This window comes from Nerophis ophidion, linkage group LG09 (assembly GCF_033978795.1).
Source record: "Nerophis ophidion isolate RoL-2023_Sa linkage group LG09, RoL_Noph_v1.0, whole genome shotgun sequence".
Taxonomy (NCBI): domain Eukaryota; kingdom Metazoa; phylum Chordata; class Actinopteri; order Syngnathiformes; family Syngnathidae; genus Nerophis; species Nerophis ophidion.
This window is the reverse complement of record NC_084619.1, coordinates 18785675-18808575: the sequence shown is the minus strand read 5'-3', so window position 1 is coordinate 18808575 and position 22901 is coordinate 18785675. Positions and strand designations below refer to the sequence as shown.

The following is a 22901-nucleotide window of genomic DNA, read 5'->3' as shown; positions in this document are numbered from 1 at the left end:
TAAAAATTTGAGTGTGATGTAAGCTTGGACCTTAAATCCTACTGAAAAGCTCTTAATCTTCTTCCCATTATGCGATTTCAAATTACCGGTATTGAAATCAGCCTCCTCCATTTTGAAAATGATGACAGGGGAAGTGTCACTCGTGACATCACGAGTTTGACCAGGCGGTAATACTAAGCATGCGCTAATTATTTTGGGAAGCGAGTTTGACCCGGCAGTAGTTCAAAGCAGGCGCGTACTATATGCCCTGCGGCAATTCAAGGAAATACGGTACTTCATAGGTGGAATAAATGAGTCCTCAACCTGCATTGTTAGCCGACTCATGATAGCAGTTTTGCACTATTTAGAATGCACATAAAAGGGACAATTAGGTGTTCTTGTCTCACATAAGAATTGTGGATGATGGGTAAAAATTCCCCCCAAAAAGTACAAGTTTTCCTTTACGAGAGAATATCTACTGAGAAAAATCCTGTCCCTTGAACAAATGCAACACCTGGTCTACAGTCCTACCTTGAGGACTCCCAGGAAAACCGTTTGCGCAGCAGTGATGAGTTCCTCCTTGTGCTCGGTCAAGCCGGGCTGGATGCCGAGTTTCTGGGCCGCCAGCAGCACGTGTTGGCCTGACACTATGATAGGTTCCAGCATGGAGGACACCTCCTCACGTAGCACGTCGTCTTCCGCCAGACCGGCGATCCTGACACAAAGAAAAGAAAGCTGCATGTCGATGGTGTAAAATTACACTGAGGCGCTAATATTTTTGAGCTAAAAAAAACAAAATACGAAGAATGTGCTACTTTGAAAGGTGCAAGTAAGATCCGCACACACCTGGAGGTCACTGCTGCCATGTTGTCGGTGGCTTTAGCCACAGTCCGAGCCGCCTCCTCCAGCTGGCTGAAGTGTTGGGGCTCCTCCAAGCTGTCACACAGCAGCACCAGGTGACACAGGTGACACGCGAACGGCGCCACCACCTGGTCCATCGCCACCGTCCTAATTAAGCTGTGGTCCAGTAGAGAAGACATTAGGGCAAGTTTCTAGCTGCCCCAACAGAAGATAATACACATGTATGTGGGCTCTGTTCTAGGTACTGTGTTTAATAATTCAAAGACAGCCTACAGTGTTTGATGACAGTGTTTCCTAGCAACAAATGTCACATGACCAGCTGTAAATAAGGTGACAACTATATAATACTAGCTATTTATCTCCAGTTGGAATGAGAATATTCCAATTGTTCATATTAGAGTGTGCAGGTTTACCGTAAGTGTGTATTTAATTCCAACTATTTATTTAATACTGTCCTCTTTTTAATTTATTTCGGAATGTGACACGTGTTAAATGATCAATCAATCAAAATGTATTTATATAGCCCTTAATCGCAAGTTTCTCAAAGGGCTGCACAAGCCACAACGTGATAAAGTTACAAAAATTCTGTTAAAAAAAAAACAAAACGTTTTTTGGAAAGTATTTTTTTTAATGTTTACTTATTGTTTGGGACTGTGAATATATATATATATATCCATCCATCCATCCATTTTCTACCGCTTATTCCCTTTTGGGGTCGCAGGGGGCGCTGGCGCCTATCTCAGCTACAATCCGGCGGAAGGCAGGGTACACCCTGGACAAGTCGCCACCTCATCGCAGGCCCAACACAGATAGACAGACAACATTCACACTCACATTCACACACTAGGGCCAATTTAGTGTTGCCAATCAACCTATCCCCAAGTGCATGTCTTTGGAGGTGGGAGGAAGCCGGAGTACCTGGAGGGAACCCACGCATTCACGGGGAGAACATGCAAACTCCACACAGAAGGATCCCGAGCCTGGATTTGAACCCAGGACTGCAGGAACTTCGTATTGTGAGGCAGACGCACTAACCCCTCTTCCACCGTGACGCCATATACGCCCGGAAAAGGGTGGAGTGCCATCTCCGGGTTGGGAAGGAGACCCTGCTCCAAGTGGAGGAGTTCAAGTACCTAGGAATCTTGTTCACGAGTGGGAGAAGAGTGGATCGTGAGATCGACAGACGGGTCGGTGCGGCGTCTTCAGTAATGCGGACGTTGTACCGATCTGTTGTGGTGAAGAAGGAGCTGAGCCGGAAGGCAAAGCTCTCAATTTACCGGTCGATCTACGTTCACATCCTCACCTATGGTCATGAGCTTTGGGTCATGACCGAAAGGGTAAGATTACGGGTACAAGCGGCCGAAATGAGTTTCTTTCGCCGGGTGGCGGGGCTCTCTCTTAGAGATAGGGTGAGAAGCTCTGCCATCCGAGAGAAGCTCAAAGTAAATCCGCTGCTCCTCCACATCGAGAGGAGCCAGATGAGGTGGCTCGGGCATCTGGTCAGGATGCCACCCGAACGTCTCCCTAGGGAGGTGTTTAGGGCACGTCCAACCGGTAGGAGGCCACGGGGAAGACCCAGGACACATTGGGAAGACTATGTCTCCCGGCTGGCCTGGGAACGCCTTGGGATCCCCTGGGAAGAGCTGGACGAAGTGGCTGGGGAGAGGGAAGTCTGGGCTTCCCTGCTTAGGCTGCTGCCCCCGCGACCCGACCTTGGATAAGCAGAAGATGATGGATGGATGTTTTTAAATCCCAACTAGTGATGTGTAAATGTAATTCAATAAATGTTGTAATTTTTTTGTAATATCATTAGAGATTTTTTCTCAGTTTTTATTTATTTTAACATCTGTTTTCCTCGCACATCAAGGCAAATTCCAAATATACGTTATACAATCAATCAATCAAACATAGTTTGTGGTAATAAACATCAATGTAACAAAAGTATATCAATACACTTTTGTGAACGTTTGTGTTTACTTTTTAATATAGATTACAAGCAACATTTGCAGTGCTGTAAATATTAGGAATAATTCTATTATACGTTTTTTTTTTTAAATAAAAATATTTTTTTCCAACTACAAATCATAATCAGTCATAAGATTGTCATCATTACATTTGACTAAAATATGTCCATCATAATCAATAATAAAATTGTCATCATTACATTTAGCTAAAATATGTCTTTGCAACACTGGAAAAAGTTATTTAAAAAAACGTTAAATGGTAAGTTTTGAGCACGTCCTATATGAGTCGTGTATACGCAGTACGGTATGTATAACAGTGGCCAGCAGAGGGCGCCAAACACCACATAACGCCACAATCAGCTCAATGAAAACAACACGCGTCACCACTTGTTACACTCTAAATTTTATCATCAGATAAATATACAACTTTACTCCATCTCTTGGAAAAATTCAAACACTCTATAATGTAAATGATATTCAGTGACAGTAGTATATTCAGAACAAAAAAAACAACAAAAGAGCGTGACAGCAAACCAACAGAAGAACATCCATCACAGTTGAAATGGACTCCACCTGACAACATCAAGTCTCTCTCATTGGGTCTGCATTGCATGACAAACTTTGAAGGTGTACAGTATGTGCTGTCAGTGGAATTCATAAGCAACACAACAGGAAGTTAAACAAACAAAAAAAAAAAGATCTTTGGCATTGCACATTTTGAGTTCCCTAAATCATGTTATGCAAACATATTTGATCTAAAGAGTAGCAACGGAAGACAAAAGGTAAAACTTTTATGTTATTTTGCATCAACGATTTTCAAGTGGACAAAATTCTTCAGGGACACCGTATTTACATTTATTTCTACCGTATTCCACATGTTGTTAAAATTCCTTAACACACAACACTTTGGGGGATGTTAAACACTTTTAATGGAGGCAAATCATCTTCAGCCTGGTCATATGTTCTTTAAAAAAAGGGGGCCCCCAAAAAGGTTGTTTATGTGGATGCCTATTTTTAGAGCATTACTCACACTACAGGCCCCCCACTGTGAGGGAATCCAGTCTCTCTCTCTCTCTCTCACTCACACACACACACACACACACACACACACACACACACACACACACACACACACACACACACACACACACACACACACACACACACACACACACACACACACACACACACACACACACACACACACGCATCTGGTTGAGCTCAGGTTTCAGACTGAACGTCAAATATCTTTATAGTAAAAGTGAATACGCTCAGCTGTTCGCCCTCAGTGAATTATTTCATGGGGAATCTATACGGGTCAGGACACAACATTAGGGACACATGCACCACCTAACACGTGTGTCACACTGAGAGGCCCCAATATGTAAACACCACCATCCAAATATAAAACCCCTCTCAGTATGGTGCATGACCGTGTCAATCAAAAAGTTAGACTTTTTTTTCCCTCCTCCTGAATCAAAGGTGAGAATTGTTGTTGTATTCATACAACATTGTTTAGTAGTAATACCTCAATTTAAGAGTGTTTTAAGTAACTGTAATGCTTTAAAGGCCTACTGAAATGAGCTTTTCTTATTTAAACGGGGATAGCAGGTCCATTCTGTGTCATTCTTGATCATTTCGCAATATTGCCATATTTTTGCTGAAAGGATTTAGTAGAGAACATCGACGATAAAGTTCACAACTTTTGGTCGCTAATAAAAAAGCCTTGCCTGTACCGGAAGTAGCAGACGATGTGCGCTTGACATCACGGGTTGTAGAGCTCCTCACATCCTCGCATTATTTACAATCATGGCTACCAGCAGCTAGGGCAATTCGGACCGAGAAAGCGACAATTTCCCCATTTATTTGAGCGAGGATGAACGATTCGTGGATGAGGAAAGTGAGAGTTAAGGACTAGGAAACGAAAACCTAGATGGCAGTGGGAGCGATTCAGATGTTATTAGACACATTTAATAGGATAATTCTGGAAAATCCCTTATCCATCTATTGTTTTAGTGAGATTATACAGTACCTAAAAGTCGGAGGGGTGTGGCCATGGGTGTGTTGACCGCCAGTGTCTGCGTGGGAGGAGGTAATAGTCCGCGGCAGCTGCAGGAGGACACATCCGACGCAGGCTGCGCTCATAACTACGGTAAGAGCCAACTTATTACCACCATTTTCTCACCGAAACCTGCCGGTTGACATGTGGTCGGGATCCATGTTCGCTTCGGGAATTTTTAAACAAGGAAACACTGGCTGTGTTTGTGTGGCTAAAAGCTAAAAGCTTCCCACCTCCATCTTTTTCTACTTTGACTTCTTCATTATTAATTGAACAAATTGCAAAAGATTCAGCAAAACAGATGTCCAGAATACTGTGTAATTATGCGATTAAAACAGGCTACTTATAGCTTAGATCGGGCTGGAAAAAAATGTCCGCTACAACCCGAGACGTCAAACGCATACGTCATCATACTGCGACGTTTTCAACACGACACTTTGCGGGATATTTAAAATTAAAATATAGTAAACTAAAGCGGCCGTATTGACATGTGTTGTGATGTTAATATTTCATCATTGATATATAAACTATCAGACTGCGTGGTCGCTAGTAGTGGGTTTCAGTAGGCCTTTAAGTTACACACATTTGACTTATTATTAGCTTACAGCTGAAGATGGACGTAACTATTTTTTCCAACCATGGGAAGGAAGAAAGTGAGTGAGAAAAAGTGGATATTGATTGAATTAAAGAAATAAATCATCCACATTCATGACAGAGTGTGTCAGCGACTTGGTGAAAGAATTTGAGCGCATCACTGCCGTAGTGAAGCAGCCAAGCCAAGAATGTTGAAATGATATCTAAACAGCAAACATTTAATAATGAGGATATGCAGAAGCTGCTGATGGTGTGTTTGATGGAGAAACAGCTGGGAAGAGATGTAATTTACGGAGTTCTATATTGTTTCTGCGTTACTTAATAAAACACGTTGTAGTTGTTGGTAGTGAATAATATCGTATTGTTTTTATACAATGTTTTTTTCCAAAAGTTGTTTTTAAAAGGCATATTACATGTTAAAATTGTGCTGTTTTGGGGGGCCAAGTACCTATCAAATTGATTTTAATTCATTTTAACGGAAGACATTGATTTTAATATACAAGTGTTTTTGTAGTCAAAAGCTAGGTCATAGAACCAATTTAGACCATAAATTGGGATACTACTGTATATAAAAGTAGTACAAATTGAATTTCAACCATGTTTTTGGAGAGAACGACTAATTCTTCAAAATCAAACAAGACATTGTGAGCCACAAAAAACACCCCCCAGCTGGATTTGTATGTATTTTGGTGATGATAACCATAGAGCCGGAATAGGAAGGGTCAGATTTGTGCACACACTCTACAAAATAAAACATTTACAACACCCCAAACCAGTGAAGTTGGCACGTTGTGTAATTCGTTAATAAAAACAGAATACAATGATTTGCAAATCCTTTTCATCTTATATCAAATTGGATAGACGGCAAAGAAAAAATATTTAATGTTCCAACCGAGAAACTTTTTTTTTTTTTTTTGCAAATAATCATTAACTTAGAATTTAATGGCAGCAACACATTGAAAAAAGTTGGCACCGGGGCATTTTTACCACTGTGTTACATGGCCTTTCCTTTTAACAACACTCAGCATATGTTTGGGAACTGAGGAGACCAATTTTTGAAGCTTTTCAGATGGAATTCTTTCCCATTCTTGCTTGATGTACAGCTTAAGTTGTTCAACAGTCGTGGGTCTCTTTTTAGGCTTAATATTGCGCCACACATTTTCAATGGGTGACAGGTCTGGACTACAGGCAGGCCAGTCTAGTACCCGTACTCTTTTACTAAGAAGCCACACTGTTGTAAAACGTGCAGTTTGTAGCTTGGCATTGTCTTGCTGAAATAAGCAGGGGCGTCCGTGATAACGTTGCTTGGATGACAACATATGTTCTGCGGGCTATAGAGCGTTTTCCATTCGGGCTCCAGTACTCTGGAATGCCCTCCCGGTAACAGTTCGAGATGCCACCTCAGTAGAAGCATTTAAGTCTCACCTTAAAACTCATTTGTATACTCTAGCCTTTAAATAGACTCCCTTTTTAGACCAGTTGATCTGCCGTTTCTTTTCTTTTTCTCCTATGTCCCAGTCTCCCTTGTGGAGGGGGTCTGGTCCGATCCGGTGGCCATGTAATGCTCGCCTGTGTATCGGCTGGGGACATCTCTGCGCTGCTGATCCGCCTCCGCTTGGGATGTTTTCCTGCTGGCTCCGCTGTGAACGGGACTCTCGCTGCTGTGTTGGATCCGCTTTGGACTGGACTCTCGCGACTGTGTTGGATCCATTATGGATTGAACTTTCACAGTATCATGTTAGACCCGCTCGACATCCATTGCTTTCCTCCTCTCCAAGGTTCTCATAGTCATCATTGTCACCGACGTCCCACTGGGTTAATGTTTGTCACCGATGTCCCACTGGGTGTGAGTTTTCCTTGCCCTTATGTGGGCCTACCGAGGATGTCGTAGTGGTTTGTGCAGCCCTTTGAGACACTAGTGATTTAGGGCTATATAAGTAAACATTGATTGATTGATTGATATGTTGCTCCAAAACCTGTTTGTACCTTTCAGCATTAATGGTGCCTTCACAGATGTGTAAGTTACCCATGCCTTGGGCACTAATACACCCACATACCATCACAGATGCTGGCTTTTGAACTTTGCTCCTATAACAATCCAAATGGTTATATTCCTCCTAGGTCCGGAGGACATGACGTCCACAGTTTCAAAAAACAATTTGAAATGTGAACTCGTCAGACTACAGACGACTTTTCCACTGAGTTTGGGCCCAGCAAAACCGGCGGCGTTTCTGGGTGTTGTTGATAAATGCTTTCGCTTTGCATAAAATAGTTTTACCTTGCACTTACAGATGTAGCGACCAACTGTAGTTACTGACAGTGGTTTTCTGAAGTATTCCTGAGCCCAGGTGGTGATATCCTTTACACACTGATGACATGACGGACCGTAGATGGTGAGATCCCTAAATTCCTTGCAATAGCTTGTTGAGAAATGTTGTCGTTAAAACTGTTGGACACTTTTCTCACACGTATGTTCACAAAGGGGTGACCCTCGCCCCATCCTTTTTTGTGAATGACTGAGCATTTCTTGGAAGCTGCTTTTCTACCCAACCATGGCACCCACCTGTTCCCGATTAGCCTGTTCACCAGTGGGATGTTCTAAATAAGTGTTTGATGAGCATTCCTCAACTTTCTCAGTCTTTTTTGCCACTTGTGCCAGCTTCTTTGAAACATGTTGCAGGCATCAAATTCCAAATCAATTCCAATTGAATATAAGTCTAAAAGGATTTGCAAATCATTATATTCTGTTTTTATTCACGATTTGCACAAAGTGCATTACTTCACTAGTTTTGAGGTTTGTATTAATTCCTTATAAAGCATTGGATTGCACTTTTCCGTTTTCCTATTTAATGTTTTTTAGTTGATCATCTTTATCATAAAGGGGTCAACGTGTCCGACCCTGAAACGTTAAAAGCTCTCATTAGAATGTGCAGGTGTACCTAATGTTGTGGCCACAATATTTTGGGTTAGTCAGCTGCGTGCCGTTTGTTGCACACAACACTGGTGCACAAAACGTGCTCTTCCATGGCACCCAGCAACTGGACATTGGCCAATAGAGAAATAATGACAGCAAAGTGTATTTCAAAGGAGGAAGTGAACATCCAAGAGTCCAAGGTGATCTAGGCAGGCTAGATCTATGAGGCGTATCAGACATCAGTGCTTCAGGAAAACATACACAAAGTATGTTTAGAACCTCCATAGCCCACTTTGCACAATATGGCTTAAAGTGTATAACAAAAAACAGCCCTGAGGTTTTTGTCGTCCTTCAATATCTCCATTCTGCAGCCGAGAGCTCCACGCTGCCACCCGGAGGTCAGTGGATTTTTGCATCCTCCGGCAGACCACCTCACAAGTCCCTGCACCCCCCCCTCCCCCCCCCCCCCCCCCTCCCCCTTCCTTCCCCATCCCACAAAAAAAAAGTCTCCAGAAAATTAGGAGAATATTCTTCTTCTTCTTCCACATATGGAAGGTTTGACCGGCCTGGAGCCACCGAGGCCGCAAAGGAGCTCTGAGTTTTTTGGATCCACTTGTGACCCAAACTCCAAACACCACTTGGCCACCAGAACCACCAGCAATCTCAGTGGTTCTTCTCCATCCAGTCCCAGCTTTCATCGCTGTCCTTCCTGTTCCGCTCGGCCTCGATGATCTCGCGGTATCGCCGACGGAAGAAACCCATCTGTCAGAAACACCCAATGTTAGAACGGGCATGGCAGGAGGCTTAAAAAATATAAATAACACACTTTTTGTTTCATTTAACACTTTAATTCAGGGGTCACAAACGCGGTGCCCGCGGGCACCAGGTAGCCCATAAGGACCAGATGAGTCGCCCACTGGCCTGTTCTAAAAATAGCTCAAATAGCAGCACTTACCAGTGAGCTGCCTCTATTTTTTAAATTGTATTTATTTTCTAGCAAGTTGGTCTCGCTTTGCTCGACATTTTTAATTCTAAGAGAGACAAAACTCAAAAAGAATTTGAAAATCCAAGAAAATATTTTAAAGACTTGGTCTTCACTTGTTTAAATAAATTCATTTATTTTTTTTACTTTACTTCTTATAACTTTCAGAAAGACAAATTTAGAGAAAAAATACAACTTTAAAAATTATTTTAGGATTTTTAAACACGTACCTTTTAAATTCCTTTCTCTTCTTTCCTGACAAAATAAATGAATGTTCAAGTAAATTTATTTTTTTTATTGTAAAGAATAATAAATACATTTTAATTTAATTCTTCATTTTAGCTTCTGTTTTTTCGACGAAGAATATTTGTGAAATATTTCTTCAAATTTAGTATGATTAAAATTCAAAAAAAATATTCTGGCAAATCTAGAAAATCTCTGGAATCAAATTTAAATCTTATTTCAAAGTCTTTTTGAATTTCTTTTAAAATTTTTGTTCTGGAAAATCTAGAAGAAATAATGATAAACATAAGTAATACACTATAAATATATATACATACTGCAAATTTATCGTACACATTTAATGGTCTTGTGTTAATTTATGTGATAGCAATTATTTAATGTTTTTTTTATAACATTTATATCTGTCAATCAATAGTAACCATAAACCTAAATTCCTATAATCATGATATCATATTATAAGTGCTGTCAAATAATATTGGTGCTAAAAATTTTAAAATGAAAATCATGTGGATATTTTAAATATTATTTGCAAGAAAAAGAACAAGAAACATTTTAAAACATTTGTTATAAGAAAAATTAATTAAATTTATATCATAAATACATATTATGAATATTGAGTTAAATCGATATCACTCGCACAAAAAAACAGCCACGTGTATTACATGTATATAATAACAAATAGTATTCAATTATATATTACATCAATGGAAACTATGGAATTTAACGGATATAATTATAATATATATATATATATAAAAATCTATATAGGTATGTATATATATATATAAATCTATATAGGTATGTATATATATATATATATATATATATATATTTATATATATATAAATCTATATATAAACATCTATATAGGTATATATATATATATATATAAAACACAAATGTATTGTTAGGGCTGTCAAATAATATTATTACACAATTGTTTCATATATATAATATTATAGAGTATATATTAGTATAAATATTGCTAATATTACCAAAATTATAATCATTGGGATTTTAAAATATTATTCTCAACAAAAAGTGAAACATTGTGCAATGCCACTAAAAATCTTTATATCTGGAAATATTATTGTACTTATTTCATGAATACACAATGTGAATAATCTATTTAGTTAAATTGATATTACTGACGCAAAAAAAAAAAAAACAGCCTAGTGTATTACATTTAATGTATTTATCAGTACATCAATGGGAATCATGGACTTTAATAGATTTAATTATAATTTGCTATTATTAGGGCTGCAAATAATGTCATACAATATAATATAGGTTTTATAGAATATATTAATATACTGTATATTATACATATTGCTAATATTATGAAAATATATATTAGTTACGATATTTAAAATATTGTCAAAAAAAAGTGAAACATTTCTCAGTGCCACTAAAACATTACATAGAGGAATATTATTATAGTTATTTCCTAGTGTCCCGTAAAAAAACATGAATATCAGTGCAGTTTATTAGAAATATTGCCCTTATTATCAATAATATGCTTTTGTTATTTGAATTCTGAACACAAAGTGAAATATTTAGCATTGTCCCCTGTACAAAATTTTAATATTATTGCAAATATTAGCCTTTTTTTGATTAATACATACAAATACTATCCAATGCATTGAAATGATATCCATTCTGAAAAGTTTCCTTCTAAAACATTTCCATTTTTACGAAGAGTAAACCGTTTGTTACGAGCAATATGTCTTTTTCATGTGTGTTAAAGACCCTCAAGAGCACTCTTTCTCTAGCCCCCCTCCCAAACCATCGCAGTACACTTCAAAGTGTAACAGTTGGAAAGTACACTGGTTTACCTTCCATAGCAGCACAGCAAGGAGCAAGAAGATGAGGATCCCAACCAGCAGACTGATGGCGATGATCCAACCCACCACGTAACCTCGGGGCTCCTGACTGTGGAGGGCCTCAAAGATCAGCTGCAACACACACACATGCACACACACACACACGCACGCACGCACGCACGCACGCACGCACACACACACACACACACACACACACACACACACAGACACACACACACACACACACACACACACACACACACACACACACACACACACACACACAAGTGTACACATTAAGTCATGTTGATGTGAGTATGTTGTACTCTTTCAAATACTATGACGGGGGTCAGCAACCAACGGCTCTTGAGCACCGCCCGAGTGGGTCCCCGGAGCATTTTTAAAAAAGGATTTAAAATGAAAAAAGTGGGTGGGGGGGGAGAATACATTTTTTGTTTTAGTATGGTTTTTGTTTGAGGACAAACATGACACAAACCTTCCCAATTGTTAAAAAGCCCACTGTTTGATATGTTTGTGTGTATGCTTCACTGATGAGAGTATTTGGTGAACATCGTTTTGTCCTACTAATTTTGGCGGTTCTTGAACTCACCATAGTGTGGACTGTGATGCAAGTTTGTTAACATGTAAAATCTTCCACTCCTTCTTTCTCTCATTTTGTCCACCAAAAGTTTTATGCTTTGCGTTCAAAGGACTCCGGCTTATTAGAGATTCCCAAAGCCCAAAAAAAGTCTGCGGGCTATAGAGCGTTTTCCATTCGGGCTCCAGTACTCTGCAATGCCCTCTCGGTAACAGTTCGAGATGCTACCTCAGTAGAAGCATTTAAGTCTCACCTTAAAACTTTCACAGTCCCCCTGGGGGGGGGTGGGGGGGGGGTTGTCCACATATGAGGTCCTCTCCAAGGTTCTCATGGTCATCATTCTCACTGGCGTCCACTGGGTGTGAGTTCTCCTTGCCCTTATGTGGGTTCTTCCGAGGATGTCGTAGTCGTAGTGGTTTGTGCAGTCCTTTGAGACATTTGTGATTTGGGGCTATATAAATAAACATTGATTGATTGTGTGAATGCACAAGTGAATGCAAAGTGTGAGATCTCAGGCACGTGGCTAGTTTTAATAGGATTGGGAGAATGGGGGCGTGGCCAGCTGCATGCAAACATGTACACTCAATTCCATGTTGATTGCGATGCACTTAAATACATTTGAAACTTTTTGCGCGTAAGCCGTTTTCTGAATCTGAGTAAACGCTGTTTTTAGTAGGAAATCCACGCAAATTTTAATACATGATGCCCCTGGTCTGCCAGAGAATAAGAAGACGTAGCAGGGGTATCAGTGTTGCCCACTTATGAACACAGGAACTCGACAGCAAGAAATGTCAACTTGTTTCTGCACCACACACCAACGCACAAACATACACACATGATTATTATAGGTCCTTAATCAGCATAAACTAGTACCAGATGATATCGGCTTGCATCCAACATCCTACAATGTACGCTCCGATACAAGCAGTCCTGCAGCGTGTTTACTTGTGCAAAGCTAAACAGCCAATTAAAATCTAAAATTCCTCCAATAGCCCTGCGATGATGTGGCGACTCGTCCAGGGTGTACCCCGCCTACCGCCCGAATGAAGCTGAGATAGGCGCCAGCGACCCCCCGCTACCCCGAAAGGGACAAGCGGTAGAAAATGGATGGCATTCCTCCAATAAGCTCACCTTAAAACTATCCTTGTATTTCAGTCAAGTCATTTAGAAAAAGTAAACATGGTGGGCTATAGGAGCTAGCAGCTACGCAACAGCTAAGCACACAAGCTAGACATACGCACTAAATATGCTCAATTGAACACTATAGTAGACCTTTGTCAATAAACAACTATCAAATAATCATAGTAGCATATTACTTTAAAAAACAAATTCTCCAAGGCAGAAGAATAATCAATCAATGTTTACTTCTGTAGCCCTAAATCACGAGTCTCCAAGGGCTGCACAAGCCACAACGACATCCTCGGTTCAGATCCCACATCAGGGCAAGGAAAAACTCACAACCCAGTGGGATGTCAATGGGAATGACTATGAGAAACCTTGGAAAGGACTGCAGATGTGGGGGGACGTGTACTCCTGGGGGTACTTGAAGGTATGCCAAGGGGTACATGAGATTTTTTCTTAAATATTCATAAAATAGCAGCAATTAAAAAATCCTTTATAAATACAGTATATTTATTGAATAACAATTCAACAAAATATGAATGTAAGTTCATAAACTGTGAAAAGAAATGCAACAATGCAATATTCGGTGTTGATAGCTAGATTTTTTGTGGACATGTTCCATAAATATTGATGTTAAAGATTTCTTTTTTTGTGAAGAAATGTTTAGAATTAATCTCATGAATCCCCAAAGAGGGCACTTGAAGTTGATGATTACTTCTATGTGTAGAAATCTTTATTTATAATTGAATCACTTGTTTATTTTTCAACAAGTTTTTAGTTATTTCTACATCTTTTTTTTTTCTTCCCAAGATGGCGCTGCTGTAGTGGCTGCTGTAGGCAGGACCTCTGTGCTCTTGGGTCATCCTTTTGTGTTTCCCTCTTGTTTTCATGTGTTATTATATTTTCTTGCCTTTTGGTCCGGGACCCTTTGTGACAAGGGCTGGCACTTTCGTGACCTCTGTGGTGCTTTTTTTGAGGACTTCTGGCTCTGCCTCCCGGGAGCCTTTTGGCCATGGAGACCAGCTGCTGGGTCTCTGCCACACCAGAGTCTGTTTGGAGGGACTGGAGGAGATGCGGATGAGGGGACAGGGCTGCGGAGTTTGGAGGGACTGGAGGAGGTGCGGATGAGGGGACAGGGCTGCGGAGCTAGCACTGAGCGCTGGGACGGAGAGGCTTTGCGGTGTCTCGACTGGGTGAGCAGGTGTCGGACACCTCAGTCACCTTGGACGTATCCTCGCTCATCCATGTGGACTGGACACTGGCCGAGAGTGGAGTCGGCTGTCTTGGTTGCTTTGTTGGGTCTGCTCCTGTCTCTGGCCATGCTTCCTCCTCCCCAGCGGACAATGGCGTGGAACACCGCAGAGGCCACCACAGTGTAAATGTTTATTTTACTTTTTATTCATAGCTGTATGTAGAAGGGTCTGGTTGTATCTGCTGCTTTAATGTCCTCTGTGTTCTTTGATGTTTCCCTCTTACACACATGTAAGAGGGATGTGTACTATGGCTATGAGTTGTTTTTTTTCCCTTGGCCTCAGTCTGCACCCCCTCTCCAGGGCCCAGGCTAAGACCGATTTTTTAAATTTTATTTTAATCTTCTATTCTTTTCTCCCCCCCATTGTTTACCTGTATGTCATCTTTTTTGTAAGGGGCGCTGGAAGCCGGCAGACCCGTCAGCGATCCTGTTCTGTCTCCCTGTAATGTTTGTCTGATCTTGAATGGGATTGTGCTGAAAATTGTAATTTCCCTGAAGGAACTCTCCTGACGGAATAAATAAAGTACTATCTAATCTAATCTAATCTTTTTTTCCAAATAGTTGATAGAAAGACCACTACAAATGAGCAATATTTTAGTTTTTAGGAAGTATGAGCGCTGCACACACACACACACACACACAGCTAAAAGTCGTCTGCTTTAACCACATAATTAAACAGTATTTTGGACATCTATGTTGCTGAATCTTTTGCAATTTGTCCAATTAATATTGGAGAAGTCACAGTAGAAAGATGGAGTTGGGAAGCTTTAGCCTTTAGCCACACAAACACACGGTGATTCTTTGTTTAAAATTCCTGGAGGTGAAACTTTCCTATGGATCAGAGCGCGGTCAAGCCAACATGAATCCAGACCGCATGTCAACCAGCAGGTTTTGGTGAGAAAATTGTGGTTAAAAAGTCAGTTCTTACCGGAGAAAAGCTGAGCTTGTGCCTTCCACAGCTGCTGTCGGCTCCCCTGAGACACTGCGCGTCAAGACACCCGTGGAGACACCCTTCCGACTATCAAGTACTATTTAACTCACTAAAACACTAGCAACACAATAGAAAGATAAGGGATTTCCCAGAATTAACCTAGTAAATGTGTCTAAAATCATCGGAATCCGTCCCAATACAATCGTGTTGTTTTTTTTAACTATTTTTATTTTCTTTATTTATTTTTTTTCTAGTCCGTCGCTATCAATATCCTCAAACACGAATCTTTTATCCTCGCTCAAATTAATGGGGAAATTGTCGTTTTCTCAGTCCGAATAGCCCTAGCTGCTGGAGGCTCCCATTAAAAACAATGTGAGGATGTGAGGAGCCATCACACGAGTGACGTCATTGTCTGCGAATTCCGGTAGAGGCAGGGCTTTTTTATTAGCAACGAAAGTTGAGAACTTTATCGTGGATGTTCACTACTAAATCCTTTCAGCAAAAATATGGTGATATCGCGAAATGATCAAGTATGACACATAGAATGGACCTGCGTTTAAATAAGAAAACCTAATTTCAGTAGGCCTTTAAGTTCACAGGGGGTACAACTGGGGTAACCCACTGTATTTATTTATTTAGTTTTCAAAAAGGCGACTGCCGAAAAATCTTATACATTTTTGCTCTTAACAAGCATCTGTTGTCTTGTCATCTTGTTTGTGCCATTTAGAAAAACAACAACAAAAAGTGACAGAAGAAATACATTTGTATTCCCAAACAGTTTTGTTTTGCTTTTCAAGTTTTTTGCTCACTTTTTGGTCTCTCCTACAGCGTCCATAAAGCATGTGTTATGGCCAAATTCGATGAATACATGCTAGTTAACCGTTATACAAAACTGTGTAACAAAATAATAATGTAGTAATATGCAGCAACCAGATAATAGGAGCCAAACAGACCCTGTTGCAGCGAATGTCCTTTTTGCTGACAAATTATTTTCCTGTAAGTGCCTTTATATTTTTATCACTGTTTCCCGTCAAAATGATGACACATGCTTAGCAGTGAACATTTATCTTATTAGGTCAGCGTGGCGCTAAATCATAGATCCTCTACTCCCCTTTTTAAATGTGAAGCCTACACATAGCAAACTTTTTCCACGGCGACAGCTCACAGGTTTAGTCTACTTCCCAGCACATTGACCCACTGGATCATCCGTCACTGCCAAGTCCAGTTTTTAAACGAGTGCACCACAAAGGCCTCTTTTAAGCATGTAATATTCTAAATGCTTCATTGGATCGACAAACAATTACTTGTGAACTAAAGTCATTTGACATGTTTGTGCACGAATCATTGCTTTAATGTATTTACACTAAATTAGCCCCACTTGACTGAAACATGGCATTCCTCTGCAGTAATACTAACCATGTGTTTATGTCAGAAAGACGGCCTCCAACACTGTTAAGAGCGTACATTAGCTTTATGAGATATATTAATGCAAAAAGAAAAAAAAATGGTGTTGGACGAATGCAAATGTTCCACAATTCGTGAGTGTAAATACGAGGAACCACGTCATTGAAATAGAGTTGAGTGGGCTTTGAAGTAAAACGTGGTGTTAGACAGAACCCAGAATAAAGATAATCACTTCGTTGAATAGTTTCCCACATTAACACCTTCACCCAGCTCGCGGCGCTGGAATTTAACAACTGTTTTGGCCAGATCAACTCTCCACTGGTCCTTGTAGAAATGTAACGTTTGTACAGAACTTCTAATTCAGGGGTGTCAAACTCATTTTAGCTCAGGGGCCACATGGAGGGAAGATCTGTGCACGCACACGCGGACCGGACTAATAAAATCATGGCTTTAAAACTAAAAAAATAAAGACAACTTCAGATTGTTTTCTTTGTCTTACTTTGGCCAAAAATAGAACAAACACATTCCGAAAATATTACAAATTACAATACAAATAGGTAAAGTTTAGATCCATGAAGGAAAGAAGAAAGTGAATTAATGTTTATAACTGAATACATTTACATATGTCAGGCTTGTCCCTGACAGTTTGGTCTATGTCTTAGTTTTTCCTCTGCATTTGTCTTCGTTTCCTGTCTTTAGTTCCTGTCAGCACTTTTATTTTGGTTCTGTTTCCTGTTTGTCTCCCTGAGTGCTGTGTCCCCTCAGCTGTGGCTGATTAGCACCTGGCCACACCTGGTGTCAATCAGCCAGCCACTATTTGAACCTGTTTTGTCCTCCAGTCAGATGCTGGATTATTGTCGTGTCGATGTCACCACTACCTGTCTTGTCGCTTGTAGCTTTGTCTACTTCTGTTCACTCTGCTCATGCCATAGTTATGTCGTATCACAGTAAGTGTTTTTGTTCTTAGCCAAGTTTGTTATCCGCCTCGTGCACGCTCTTTGTTGGTACCATTTTGCTTTGTTCATGTTTTAGTTTTTAATTAAATCATGTTTTCTTACGCAATGCCTGCCTCCTTCTCTGCATCTTGGGGTTTGTCACCAACAAACTCTGACAACATATGCATAAAAAATGGTTTTCTTTTGTATTAGTTTTTAAATGAATTATTATTTGTATGACAACATTTTTCCAAGACACAACATAGAAAGTGAGATGTAACAGGATAATGCATCCATCCATTTCCTACCGCTTATTCCTTTTTGGGGTCGCTGGCGCTTATCTCAGCTACAATCCAGCGGAAGGCGGTGTACACCCTGGACAAGTTGCCACCTCACCGCAGAGGATAATGCATATATTTATCATTTGTTTTCCAAAACGGTTACAAAAAAGTAGGACGCCAAAAACTTACTGTGGGACCCCTTCCATCCATCCATTTTCTACCACTTGTCCCTTTTGGGGTCGCGGAGGGTGCTGTAGCCTATCTCAGCTGCATTAAGACCTTATTTTGAAAATTCCTAGCGCCAACACTGATGGGAGTATTGGTGCATGCAAAACAGCAGCAGGCGGCTGTGGCCTGCGGGCTGGTTCTAATAATACTCAAATATCATCATCCCGGGGGCCATAATTTGCGGGCTGGATCTGGCCTGCGGGCCTTGACTTTGACACCCATGTTGTAATTGATTTATGACTGAGGAATGATGAGAAACACAGATCAGAGTGTGTGTGTTCACTAAAAACCCTAGGTGGTGTCTGGAGGTCAGGGTCAGGGTCAGGGTCAGAAAGGCTACCTTTTGGTCACTAAGTGAATCAAAGAAGCGATTTCTACATAGAGGATGCTCAATTTAATCATCATCTGCTGAGTCATTCAAACAGCCAGTAACCAACAGTGTGTGTGCGTGTGTGTGTGTGTGTGTGTGTGTGTGAGCGGGGTGTCCTTGAACGCAGCTGAGGAACCCAGTAGGAGTAGGACCCCAGCTGTTCCTTGCAGGACTCAGCACACTGATGTCAAACAACGGACTTCAAATATAAGTATAAAGTTTAGAACAACATAAGTGTGTGTGGGGGTTATCAATGCAAAAGGGTCAGCTCACTCCAAACACTTGTCATAACATGGATGTATTTTTTTCTGATATTTTCCAGGGACTTCCAAAGCCACAAACCTCAGTGTGAACATTTCTTATTGGAGTTGAAACGAACCACATTTTCACCCCCCCAAAAAACAAAAAACTACTTTGGAGCATAACACAAACGAAAGCGTGGAAAACTACTGGATACAGCATTAGGTACACCTGCGTTGTCAGAGAGGTAATAATGTCATTGTTTCCCATAAATGTATTTATTTACCTGTTTGCCCTCCCTTGCTCTTACTGTAGGCTCTTAAGGCCTCATTCATAAACGTATGCGTGGATTCCAACGTAAAACATTGAGTAAGCACAAACTTCAGAATGTACGTAGGGTTAAAAAAAAAATCTGACTAATAAAACCAGAACTGTTTCATGAGGGGTTCCCTCAATCGTCAGGAAATCTCCTGACAATTGAGGGAACCCCTCATGAAACAGTTCTGTAGAGATGAAGTAGTCTTGTGATTTTTTCCACACATACATATATATATATATTGCGCTCTACCACGGTACCGAGCACTATTCTCTGGATAATCTAATTAAGACATATATATATATATATATATATATATATATATATATATATATATATATATATATATATAAGTTTGTGTGTGTATATAGCGTCAACAAGTTTTGGGGACCCCTGGTCTAAGGACCTGATCTATAGTACGGTACTAAAGGTTTGCATGTAATGCATACAAACTTGATTGCGCACACACAAGTGAGCAAAATAAGCAGCGCAATCCATTTGGCATGTATGAACATGCAGAATTAACGCTGATTATCAAAACCCCCACAATACTGGGCGCAATGTGATTTAACAAGACTAAAACTGTTCTGCCGGCGCTATTTTACGTCCTTATTCAGCACGTCTGAAATCTGCATGCAAACTGGCACAGTTACACACAAGAATGTGAGAAGGAAGGGGATCACATTTCTACGTCAGATGGACACATCGTGAATCTTTTGTCCTTAAGTGTCTGAGTCAACAAATTTGAACTGTCAGAAATAAAAATATCAGACATACAGTACACTATATTGCCAACAGTATTTGGCCACCTGTCTTGACTCACATATGAACTTGAAGTGTCATCCCATTCCTAACCCATAGGGTTCAATATGATATCCGTCCACCTTTTGCAGCTATTACAGCTTCCACTCTTCTGGAAAAGGCTGTCCACAAGGTTGCGAAGTGTGTTTATAGGAATTTTCGACCATTCTTCCAATGGTGTACAGCAGTGGTCCCCAACCACCGGGCCGCAGAAGAATTTTTTATTAAAAAAAAAAATATATATATATATATATATATATTTTTTATTAAATCAACATAAACAACACAATATACACCTGCAAATAGTGCACTTACGACAAAAAACTCCCTTTTTCATGACAAAAACGTCCCTTTTTTCATGACAAAGAAGAAAAAAAAAGAAAAAGAAAAAAAAGGACAGCCCCCCGGGCCGCGGGACAAATTATTAACCGTTGAACGGTCTGCGGGGACCACTGGTGCACAGTCATGTTGGAAAAGGAAGGGGCCCGCTCCAAATTGTTCCCACAAGGTTGGGAGCATGGAATTGTCCAAAATGTTTTGTTATCCTGGAGCATTATAACTTCCTTTCACTGGAACGAAAGGGCCAAGCCCAACTCCTGATAAACAACCCTGCACCATAATTCCTCCTCCACCAAATTTCACACTCGGCACAATGTAGTCTGAAATGTAGCGTATTCCTGGCAACCTCCAAACCCAGACTCATCTATCAGGTTGCCAGATAGAAAAGTGTGATTTATCACTCCAGAAAATGTGTCTCCACTGCTCTAAAGTCCAGTGGCGACGTGTTTTACACCACTGCATCCCACGCTTTGCATTGGACTTGGTGATGTATGGCTTAGTTGCAGCTGCTCGGCCATGGAAACCCATTTCTTGAAGCTCTCTGTGTACTGTACGTGGGCTAATTGGAAGGTCACATGAAGTTTGGAGCTCTGTAGCAACTGACTGTGCAAAAAGTCGGCGACCTCTTTGCAATATGTGCTTCAGCATCCGCTGACCCCTCTTTGTCAGTTTATGTGGCCTACCACTTGCTGGCTGAGTTGCTGTTGTTCCCAAACTCTTCCATTTTCTTATAATAAAGCCAACAGATGACTTTGGAATATTTAGGAGCGAGGCAATTTCAAGACTGGATTTGTTGCACAGGTGGCATCCTATGACAGTTCCACGCTGGAAATTACAGAGCTTCTGAGAGAGGCCCATTCTTTCACACATGTTTGTAGAAACAGTCTCCATGCCTAAGTGCCTTATTTCATACACCTATGGTACAGGACACCTGATTCTGATCATTTGGATGGGTGGCCAAATACTTTTGGCAATATAGTGTATCTATTCAGCAATATAATTTTATAATTGTATAGCTGCTAGGTGATTTAAGGGGTTGATTAAACCAACCTTTTGTCTATAAATGGCATAAATCATTCATGAGTGCTGCTACTTCAACAACATTGAACACAAGTTAGAGAGCATAACTGGATGTGGAGGGAAATGAGTGTTTCCATTGGCAGATCATGCTGATAGTATAAGCAAAAACCTCATTTAGATCTGGCGGTTTGCATCACTGTTGCACTTGTTGTTGTCAATTGTACACACAGTCTTAGTAGATCACACGCAACACACTGACTAATACTACACACATGGTTTGCACACTCTAAGAAGATCAGACCCAAGAAGTACTCACAGAGATGTCTTCTGGTAGGCCTTTTGGCACCTCCACAGTCCTGTCATTCACTTGTACGTGGCCTCGTGCCACTAACTGAATCACAGAGGAAGAGTCCTGCAGAATTGTGATTAGATTACGTCAGGAGGTCAAAACATCACGCAATTGGACACACTCTTGCTGTGGCCACGCACCCTTTTCAGTATTTCCGTATTGAGCAGAAGTTTGGTGTCTATACTCAAAGCTTCTTCTTTGAGCTGCGGACCTAAGCTGCAGGAGATGGTCATGCACGCTCTCCCCGGCCTGTCACAGTCCTGGGTGAAAGAAAGCGTGCGAGAAAAATTATAAGCACACCTCGTCACTCTGATTATTGATTGTGTGTTACAAGTGCAACGTCAGCTGCGTGCATAGTTACCAAGACTTTGCGGCCTGATTTGGTAAAGAAGGCGAAGATGGAGTGGAAGATGCTCTCTCGGTCTTGCGGGATGGAGCAGGGTGTCGGGTTCCTGTGTGGGGTGCAGTTTCCTCGGCCGTCTGCCACCTGAAACGAGCCGGGAACGGAGAAAAGAGTTATGGATTTTACAATTAACATCATGCGAAATTGATGAGAGAGGTGGCATTGATGTGTAAAAGTGCACAAATTGTTGATTTAACGCAACTAAAAATAGAGACAAAGGCATCTATGATTTAAAATTATCTAACTTAAAGGCCTACTGAAACCTACTACTACCGACCACGCAGTCTGATAGTTTATATATCAATGATGAAATATTAACATACATTTTAGTTTACTAAATTGCAATTTTAAATTTCCCTGTAGTTTCTTGTTGAAAACGTCGCGGAATGATGACGCGTACGCGTGACGTCACGGACTGTAAGGAAATATTAGCGCTGCACCAAACACGGCTAAAAGTCGTCTCTGTTCATGGCGTAATTACACAGTATTTTGGACATCTGTGTGGCTGAATCTTTTGCCATTTGTTCATTTAATAATGGAGACTATAAAGAACAATGCTGTTGGTGGAAAGCGGTGGATTGCAGCTGTGTTTAGCACCGAGACACAGCCGGTGTTTCTTTGTTTGTTGTGAAGCGGAGCGGTCAAGTGAACATATTTTATTTCTACGTCAACCAGCATGTTTTTGGATGGGAAAATTGTGATATATATATATCTTACCGGAGGCATCAATGGATTATTCGTCATTCTGCAGCAGCTATCATGTCAAAAAAGGCAGCTGTGAGCTTGGCTCCTCGGCTTCTCTCTGAGACACTGCTTGTTCACCGCAGCCATCCGAGCTCGAGGTATGTCTTTACAATCTTTAAAATCTCACTAAAACACTATTAAAACAATAA

At 40.6% G+C, this 22901-nt stretch overlaps 1 protein-coding gene across 1 annotated transcript in view; it reads right to left on the bottom strand.

The window, feature by feature from the left end:
• Window positions 1-8855: 8855 nt before the first annotated feature.
• The window catches only part of itga9 (integrin, alpha 9), a 143296-nt gene continuing 129250 nt past the window's right edge, over window positions 8856-22901 (bottom strand). Inside the window, exons 24-28 of the mRNA XM_061910478.1 lie at window positions 21967-22092; window positions 21746-21865; window positions 21573-21668; window positions 11432-11551; window positions 8856-9133 (exon numbers count right to left, since the gene is read on the bottom strand). Coding sequence (XP_061766462.1) covers window positions 9035-9133; window positions 11432-11551; window positions 21573-21668; window positions 21746-21865; window positions 21967-22092 — 561 coding nt within the window. The 3' untranslated portion in view covers window positions 8856-9034. The remainder of the gene's footprint in view (window positions 9134-11431; window positions 11552-21572; window positions 21669-21745; window positions 21866-21966; window positions 22093-22901) is intronic.